This window comes from Hylaeus anthracinus, unplaced genomic scaffold (assembly GCF_026225885.1).
Source record: "Hylaeus anthracinus isolate JK02 unplaced genomic scaffold, UHH_iyHylAnth1.0_haploid 12002, whole genome shotgun sequence".
Lineage (NCBI taxonomy): Eukaryota > Metazoa > Arthropoda > Insecta > Hymenoptera > Colletidae > Hylaeus > Hylaeus anthracinus.
Window position 1 is genome coordinate 2,365,261 of NW_026534349.1, and position 9,162 is coordinate 2,374,422.

General features: G+C 35.9%; 3 protein-coding genes across 12 annotated transcripts in view; all 3 read left to right on the forward strand.

Annotated features, from left to right (window-relative positions):
* Positions 1 to 3,498, forward strand: part of LOC128891563 (protein-tyrosine sulfotransferase) — a 155,651-nt gene extending 152,153 nt beyond the window's left edge. For all 9 annotated transcript variants that reach the window (XM_054151139.1, XM_054151140.1, XM_054151145.1 and 6 more), the window contains 3 exons: positions 460 to 713; positions 1,005 to 1,202; positions 1,543 to 3,498. In XM_054151139.1, coding sequence (XP_054007114.1) covers positions 460 to 713; positions 1,005 to 1,202; positions 1,543 to 1,651 — 561 coding nt within the window. In that variant the 3' untranslated portion in view covers positions 1,652 to 3,498. The remainder of the gene's footprint in view (positions 1 to 459; positions 714 to 1,004; positions 1,203 to 1,542) is intronic.
* A 689-nt stretch (positions 3,499 to 4,187) lies between these two features.
* LOC128891571 (tax1-binding protein 3 homolog) lies at positions 4,188 to 7,536 on the forward strand. Of its 2 annotated transcripts, XM_054151163.1 has the most exons (4): positions 4,188 to 4,575; positions 4,823 to 4,951; positions 5,055 to 5,140; positions 7,400 to 7,536. In XM_054151163.1, the coding sequence occupies exons 1-4, from the start codon at positions 4,519 to 4,521 to the stop codon at positions 7,473 to 7,475; spliced, it is 348 nt and encodes a 115-aa protein (XP_054007138.1). In that variant the 5' UTR covers positions 4,188 to 4,518; the 3' UTR covers positions 7,476 to 7,536. The 2 variants fall into 2 exon arrangements, with proteins under 2 accessions (XP_054007138.1, XP_054007137.1); XM_054151162.1 differs by lacking the exon at positions 7,400 to 7,536 and having other exon boundaries at positions 4,191 to 4,575; positions 5,055 to 5,708.
* LOC128891572 (protein transport protein Sec61 subunit beta) lies at positions 7,462 to 8,640 on the forward strand. The gene is made up of 3 exons (XM_054151164.1): positions 7,462 to 7,712; positions 7,801 to 7,997; positions 8,118 to 8,640. The coding sequence occupies exons 1-3, from the start codon at positions 7,710 to 7,712 to the stop codon at positions 8,203 to 8,205; spliced, it is 288 nt and encodes a 95-aa protein (XP_054007139.1). The 5' UTR covers positions 7,462 to 7,709; the 3' UTR covers positions 8,206 to 8,640.
* Positions 8,641 to 9,162: the final 522 nt, after the last annotated feature.

The window sequence follows — 9,162 nt, forward strand, 5'->3', positions numbered from 1 at the left end:
AGAAACTCTTCCTGGACTATAATACAGGGTGTTCTAGCCTAAGTGATACGGAGCTCTAACTCCAAAACTATCAGTCGAATGCAAAATTTCAAATATGGAAATTGCATCTCGCTTGGGATTCTAGGCCCAGAATATTAAAATTCTTCTCATTTTCCTTCCTTGGCTGGGACACCCTGTATGTATATCTTAGACTTTCGACCGTCCTTAAATAGTCCCACACCATTTATAATCCTTTGAAAAAGCATCATAAAGTAACATATACTCGTGTCTAACAGATATTTTTCTGAGTTTACTGCCATAAATAAATAACGACTCTCGAGATAGCCTGTATTGTAACATACGCACTCTGCCTATTAACGGTTTCATGCGAGCCCAACGGGAAATAGTCGTTCATCGCGAGGCATTAATTATGCATCACCTCTGTTGGCTTCGAGCACTCGATAATGACGCGTCTTTCAGGTCACCATAACGGGTTTCGACCTGTCGTCTTATCGTCAATCGCTGATCAAATGGAATCACGCGATATCCATAATGTACGGACAGTGCAAGGAGATAGGATCGGACAAGTGTCTGATGGTACCCTACGAGCAACTGGTGCTTCACCCGCGTCAATGGATGAAGAAGATCTTGAACTTCCTAGACGTGCCTTGGAACGAGTCTGTGATGCATCACGAAGAATTCATTAACAAACCAGGCGGCGTTCCACTTAGCAAGTAAGAAAGCAACCGTCGATGAAACGTTAGAAATTCGCGACCTAGTATACTCGCGCCTCTGCAATTGGCGATACCAGTACCTGCAACGTGTTTACTCGTTTAGGAATAACGAGAAATTTCGTCGAAATTTTTATTCGCTCTTAGATCCACGCTAAAATTCTCAGAGACTCTAAATACGTTTTTTCTACGTTCGTTAGTTGATAAGAAAGATGACGAGCGAAGGAACGGACGACAAAAGACTGCGGCGAAGTAATCGGAGGCTGAATTCTTTCTGCATTTTTGGAATTGCAGGGTCGAAAGGTCGTCGGACCAGATCATAAAGCCAGTTAACTTGGAGGCATTGACCAAGTGGGTTGGCCACATTCCAGACGACGTGGTCAGAGAGATGCCTGACATCGCGCCGATGCTTTCTGTGCTCGGCTATGATCCTTATGCTAATCCGCCGATCTATGGAGCGCCAGACAGGCTGGTTAGCGAAAACACGAGACGGTACGTAATTAGATTCACCGAGCAACTTCCTCGGTATATTTACTTCCCTCGAATTCACTGATATATTTCAATTTCGAAGGAAGAATATACTTTCCGAAGTAACCCTTGTAATCGTGATTACGTATCGCTTAATTACTCAGATAGCTCAGAGATCTGAGTGCATAAACGCAAACACAGATCCCAAAGCAAATAAGTGGTTTACTTTTACTTCGAGACCTGTGTTTAACACGTTAAAAATAGTCAACTACCGCAATGAACCCAAACTACTAGTTTGAACCGTATTAACAAATCCGTAGGTGGGACTAACGCTAGATTAATTATTTCTATCGTTATTTTTCAGGGTGCTGGCGAACGGGGAAGTGTGGGCGGCCAGGGCGCGCCAGTTCTCTCTCGAGAAGCTGATAGAACTGAGCAAAGAGGACGAAACCACCAATACTCCAAACGCGTGACCACGGTTACATTCTTCCCTAAACACGTGGACCTTGAATCTGTACAATTTCTGTAACGTCTAACGACGCTCTTGGATGCTGATTCGTAATGGAATGCACCCAGACGAGCGCCGAAAACGAACATTCGATTGTTCGCTGGAGGACAGCGAATCGTAACCTGGCGAAGATCAAGAGCGGAAGATCCATCTAGTTTAAGATTGACCCTTGATTAAGCGTACATGTTGGAATCTCGAGCGACAAGCGTGTCGTTGCGCGTTACTCTGCGTGGCAACCGATGCAGCCGCGATAATGTTACTCTTTTCCCTCCCTGTCTCTCTATTTGTATATTTTAGCCAGTAGACGTTTAATCCTTGAACGATCAGGCGATTTTGTTCTACTTACTCGATCGTTGACAGAGCTGAGAAATCAGATAATATTAATATCAATGTGTTAGATGAACGATTAATCAACATCATTTATTGGACAAAGTTTGAAGTACGGTGAAGTTATGTTATCATCGAGGCTCAAAAATTGTTCAGAAACAAACCCTAAAACTATGGATTTTAATCTTGAAGAATTGTTTGTCGATACTTTGGAAAACATATCTACTGAATGTACCCGTTGAAATTATAATTCATAATTTTAGTACAAACTCAGTCGGTGCAAGATGATTTTGAAAAATGTAACCGCAGCATGAAACTAAGATTAAAAGAAAGAATCATCTAACGTGACAAGGAGTTAATCTGGTAAAACATCGTAAAACGATTTGTAAGAGTTAATAACAGAACTTGCGTCGATCGTCCAAGGGTTAATACTAACGCGAAACGTGTAAATAACGGCTTAGTTACTTCACGTGATTCAGCTTTTACTATTTCGAATCGGTTGTGCGACGCACGAGTTAACGCGAGATCGTTAATTGTTTTTGCGTCGTGTTGCCCTGTTCGCGTGGGGTTGAAAAACATGGCCACTGAATGGCGGAAACGAAATGCCATGTAACAAGTTTGTAATTACTTTCGTTTCGTTTGTCCTTTTAATGTCGCGACCAAATGGAGAATTGTTGGATAGACGATGAACAATTTCTGTACAATTTCGACCAACGGCCAGTGATAAAGAACGTAGACGTACGGTGTTACAATGTGAAAACCGTGAACCGTGGAAGATGGACAGGATATCGTTGAAAGAAATGTCAGAGGAGACTGGGTAAACTCTAACAGGAATTTACTTTCCACGAGAAAGCCTGCGATTCGTTTTCATATTTGTAACAACGAACAAATATTCGAGAACAATCTGGGGGAAAAATCTTTATACTATGTCCTGTATTGCGTTAAATAATTTTTGTTGCATTCTATTTCGGAGCGAAGAAGAATGTTTTCGCATGTGGTACTTACTGGTCAATAGTTAAAGGAGGCACTTGCGTTCCTTTTGTTCTGTATGTTTCTTTTCTTTTTTTTTTTCTACGTTTATACAGTAGATTAGCACAATGAAATATCGAAGGTTAAGCTATTATATATGTAGAACCAGCGAAAGTTTCCTGTTTTATCGATCGTATTAATATTTATAAGTCGCTGAAACGTGTGAAAGTGCGCCGAAATTCGTGTTTGCAGACGAACTGTTTAGCCCAATAAATCGTTCCCTTCGATCTACAATTTACCGCGTATTTTCGTTATCGATCGTCGGTAAAGTAGCCGAACGATGGTTGCCGCAAACATTATTTCGAGTACGACAGAACGACGCTGTTTTCGATCGTTGTTAGATTTCGTCGACCGGCAACCGATACAAATACAACTTCGATGTGGCATTACGTCATTCGTGTCAACCATGTTACTGTCTATCGAATTATACAGTTAAATTATTTTAATATTACGAAACCTCGTACTGTTCCCTTCCCTCGACCCAATGCAAATAAACAAAACGTGTTCCCTGTTTCAGTAACGGTGGCATACATTTTTCTAAACAAGGTAAGTAAATGTTTATGCGACTGGTAAGTGACACGTTTCCCGCGCAATAGAATATCAAATGGACTATTCCAAAATGAACGCTACCAAATTACGACTACTGGAAGGACTTTATCATTATTTACGACAGCGTAACGATAGTACAATTATTCTGGACAATAATATATCATAGCCCGTCGTCATAAAGCGATAATAATTACTTAATAACAATGAAATCACTACAACGGCTTAAATTTACTTAAAACGAATAATAAATTGATTATGTTTGAAAATTTATCTGTAACTCGAGATGTTTGTCGCCTCGTAAGTAAATGGAGTAGACGAATGTTTTACTGAAGTAAATTGCTCACTAATAACTCACACATTAAATATAATGCAAAAAACAATTACAATATATAGAAAATTCTCCTGAACAATGTATCACACACTACAGACGCCACGCGTTGTGGCTTATTCTTTCGAAATTTAAAGTACAGTGCTACCAACTTCGTATTCATAAAACCACCCCTACGGATACCCAGGCAGGCCAACAGTGGGAGCCAATAGTTACTATGAGAATGGTTTATGCACTGCTGGTGTAGTGGTATCATGTAAGATAATAGTTTATGCGCGAGTGACGTGATCTTGGAACCAGTAGCAACTTACGCATGGCTGTCAATGTGAGAGCGAAATTGTTTTAACTGATCTTACAATTCAAAGTCATTCAAAGCTTGTTCGACTTTAATCAGCTAATCGTTTAGTCAAAGCGAACGCAATCATTTCTACAGTATTTGGTACCGCGTTGTCGATTGTATTCGTGAGTCACGTCAAATCTGTCATCGTTATATCAGTGTAAATTGTGCGTGCACAACTGGTATAATCACGTTAGCCAAATCGTTCGAGTAATTTTAACTTTGTCGATTTCAATTAAACGGACGCACAACATTCGTCATTATGTGCGCGAAAATGGCTTTTCAGCATCAGGCTGGCACCGCAATGGAATGCTTAAGCGTACGTATCTCGATTATTTAAGCGTTGTTCTCCAACACTTGGTTAACGATCAATCAACAATTGTCTTATTTGGGCGTTCACTTTCATATTTCGTTAAATCCTAATATTTTCACTTCTTAAACTAAATATATAGTATGAAGAAAAGCAAAATTTCCTTCAATAATTACGAATTATCGAATCACATTTAACGTGTATCAAATAGAAGATATTTCGATCAAACAGTTTGTTATCATATTTGTGTTTTTAGATACCGATTACATTGCACAAGGAGACAGAAGTTAACGAAAATGGAGAGGAAGTAATGAAATGTGGTTTTAAAATAGGTGGAGGAATCGATCAAGATTTTAGGAAAAGTCCACAAGGATATACAGATAATGTAAGAATAATTAATGTAACATACATATTGTAAACATCTCTTAAATGGTTTTGTGAATGTTAACAGAGACTGCAACATATTACCTAATCATATATTATTGTAGGGTATATATGTTACCGAAGTACACGAAGGATCACCAGCAGCAAAAAGTGGCCTCAGAATGCACGACAAAATTTTACAGTGCAACGGGTATGATTTCACGATGGTCACTCATAAAAAAGCAGTATCGTACATCAGAAAACATCCAGTATTAAATTTATTAGTAGCTCGCAAAGGTGTGACCAGTACTTAAATACCAAATGAAAAGTCTACACGATATAAGAGAAGTATTTATTTCACTTTATACACAAACAGAGTCAACTTATTCGAGCTACATGTCTGCCAAATATCAGATTAGTTTATAACCAATAGTAAGATTATCTTGAGTTTATGCAAACATAAAAAAAAAACAATATCTGCTGTTTTAATAACTGTTTTATAAACTTTACTGGCACAGAGTGTCTAAAATTCCAATTAAATAGAGATACAACGTTAATTCGCACATATTCGATATTCGTTGAAACGTTTACTTTGCAGGCATTATATTCATCTTCCATTGCAGTAGAATTAGAGCATTAGAGCAATAGATTGATATATATGTATAAAAATCCTGTTATAGTTCGTTATTGTTGTTAAAAAGGATAATTGTATAGAAGCGTTTTCCTGGTAATGTCACTTTCCATGTGACAGTTAATAATGCTATCAATGTGTATAATTATGCTTGAGAAACATAATTTACATGTGCCTGCTTTAATATCGTACCATACAATATTTATTGTATATCAAAATTTACAATATTTCTTGTGCCAAACAGTAACTTCTACACGAAATCCATATGAATATTTCTTACTGTCATGTATATACTTATATATAAAAGTTTCATAGAAGTTTCATAGAATGAAATTTATTCGAACAAAAAATTAGAAACTTCTCGATTGATTTAAATGACAGAAATAGTTGTATGGATGAGAGTCATAATATTTTAATTCTTTAAGTATTTCTATATTGTAAAATATAACAAAAATGCCAAAGCATAATGAAGTTACACTAGTTTAGATACACAACATACTTTTTACAAAATTTCTTATCCTACTGTATGACAGTATACTATCGTAAGACTCGAACAAAATACTTCGAATTTATGCATTTAAAACATTCTTCGACGACCGAAACAATCATACGATACACGTTGTTTTAATACCATTAATAAGTATTACACTTAGTACATACGTTATTTACGTGAATAAGTGAGGTTAAGTGCAACTATTGCATTTATAAGCATTTACGAAACATTTTCTGCTATTTATCGTAATGTACAGAAAGTAATTGAGATTGTAAACTTTGAGACCAATAGAAATATTAAATTTTCTATTTTGTAAATTACTTTGACCAATAATGAATGTTTCGATGCATTTTCGTGTGCGTTTTTTATAACTAAGAGAAACAACTTTGTATTTCGCATTTTTTAACTTTGGCTCCAAGTGTACAATAAGTGAAACAAAAGGAACAGTTCCTGTTATACGTACGACTTTCTTTTGTATCCCGATGTTTCTACTAAAGTCACGATAAAAACGTCAAATTGTTTTATAAGAGATAATATAATATGTTGTCACAATTTTATAACTAGTCTCCTAACATGAAAGTTGAAAGAAAAATCGTAGAACATAAATTATTGTATGCATGTACCTACATAGTATGTTAAGATTTTTTTTTGTATAGAGCCACAGTACGACAAATTACATGCATTAGTTTGATCAATACACAGATCTACATTTATATGAAAATTATGTTATTTATTGCCAAAAACGTGATTAATATAGGAAAATATGAAACAAAATTGCAGTTGTGTATTATGTAATATAAATATTTTTCCTTATTCGAAATAATAGTAATAATAATTTACATAAACATACGCAACAATAAGACCTTATTAGGGTTTTAGGATCAAGATATGAAAAGTAGTCAACTAATTTTTCCCACATATTTCCCACTCAACATGTTAATAAGACTATCATATTTCTTTTGAAGCCTGGAAAGTCGAATTTTAAAAACAGCTTTTTCTCCCCTTAACTTTATAATTTCGTTTCTTAATTTATTCGTGATTTTATCATTTCATTTCTTTCCTTATGTCGGATCTATAATTCTCCCTTCAGCGGACCAATGAGCTTTTGTTTACAGAATTTCCTTGTTGGACGAGGCATAGATATAATTTTTTTGTTGTAGACTGTTTTTCGAATAAATCTAAGTTAAATATTTAACAAAATTAAATCAGTGAAGTAATTAAACACGATTCGTTATTTAGAATTTTTTAATATTGTCGCGCCAAATATCGCGTTTATCATAAAAACGCGGTATAATACTAGTTTGACGGTACGACTGAATTTACAACGTATGATGACGTGTCTACAGCGCACCACGTGGATGGATTGTATATGACACGTCGCTTCCTATTCTACTTCACACTGCCAGTAAGCGTTCAAAGTAATCACTGGAGGAAGAAGGTTCATTTGTGACAGTGTGATTTGGCTTGTATTCCAATATTTCGTTGATATCGTGCCTAACCATACAGAAAAACCTCTGTTAAGAAAGCGTAAAATTAAAGGTTAAGGTTCCTCGTTAATCGTAGTCTTAAAAGCGACTACAAATTTATCGCTAAACATACTTCTCGTAATCGTCTGGAACTTGTCTACGGACTAACGTCAGAAAACACATAAACATAATGGTGAGTAATTTAAAGGTATAGAATTACGAAGATCAATATTTCGCGACACGGAGACATTTCTAATCGTATTTTGTTTACTTTTTCCAAGCCTTCTGCACCTAGTTCCACTTCGGTTGGAGCCGCTGGTCGCTCACCTAGCAAAGCTATAGCACCTAGAACAAGTGGTAGTGGTACCGTAAGGCAAAGGAAGACAACAACAGCCACATCGTCGAGAAATAGAAATACAGGAGCTGGTTCTGGTGGTATGTGGAGGTTCTATACAGACGAGTCTCCTGGCATTAAAGTGTGAGTAGAGGTACAATTAATAGCATAAGTTTCAAATAAAATGTTTCCATCTATGTTTTTTCCAATGAATTCGAATTTTACAAGTACCATATGGAACTTAAACTGTACATTTCTTTACAGAGGTCCAGTGCCTGTACTCGTGATGTCTCTCCTGTTCATCGCATCCGTGTTCATGCTTCACATATGGGGCAAATACACTAGATCTTAAATCAAAATGTGAACTCCAACTTGTTCAGAACTGGAGCAATTCAAAGAGAAACTACAGGAATCTAAGTTTCTGATTCTTTGAAAGAAGAATCTGTACGACTTAAGAAGGCTTGCTATACTTTTACATAATATCATTTCTTAATTCATTTATGGAAAATCAAGCATTACTCGTCGTAAGTTACACTTCCGTACAACGGATCCATGCATTTTTATCTAGAATCAAATCTAAAATTTAATGCGCGATCTTGAACCGTTCCATGATAATTGTTTAATTTCATTGAACTAAATTTTGTAATATTTATAAGATGTCGCAGAGGTAATTATATTTATGCATAATGTGTGATCAACATAAGACGTTATTGTTTGTAATGTTACTTTTAATAATATAATGTACAATATTGCAATAAATTATTCTTAATGGAATTAAAAATAATAAGATGTTCCATTTCAAGAATAGGTAAAATTCTAACGTAGATAAGAGTTTTCAGTAATAAATAAAAGATAAATAATTGTGTTTTCGTTAATCGCTAATTTTAATATTCAATTCATTCGTTTGAACATTCTGTCTATTTAACCGGAAACTCAGTCGCGCTCGCGTATACGTATTGATTCCGCGATGAATGGGAGCGGATTATAGCGCACGTTAACAAAAATCGATCGAATATTAAAGAAAGAATCATGTTTCGTTTACTCCAATGAAGAAAACATCCTATATTATCTATGTATATTGAGTTTGCGTTATAATTTCTACTTGAGATAACGAATACAACGAATGTATGTAACAGACCAATGAGTAACATTGTTTTCATCTTCTCAGAGACGAACGATAGTTTAGAATTTTAACTGGAATAGTTTAGCATAACTCAGCAACGAGAGGGTAGGAAAACGCGGTTTCGATTTTGTAGAGTGTCCTGTGATTTTTTCCTATCCTTGGTTTCACAGTAGAGTCGTCCCTGGA

Bases quoted from the DNA above. Each gene is read 5' to 3' on its own strand.
- LOC128891571 (XM_054151162.1), top strand. From the start codon at position 4,519: ATGTGCGCGAAAATGGCTTTTCAGCATCAGGCTGGCACCGCAATGGAA. The intron at 4,576-4,822 runs GTACGTATCTCG...TTGTGTTTTTAG, and splicing joins CCGCAATGGAATGCTTAAGC to ATACCGATTACATTGCACAA. The intron at 4,952-5,054 runs GTAAGAATAATT...ATATTATTGTAG, and splicing joins CACAAGGATATACAGATAAT to GGTATATATGTTACCGAAGT.
- LOC128891572 (XM_054151164.1), top strand. The intron at 7,998-8,117 runs GTGAGTAGAGGT...ATTTCTTTACAG, and splicing joins GAGTCTCCTGGCATTAAAGT to AGGTCCAGTGCCTGTACTCG.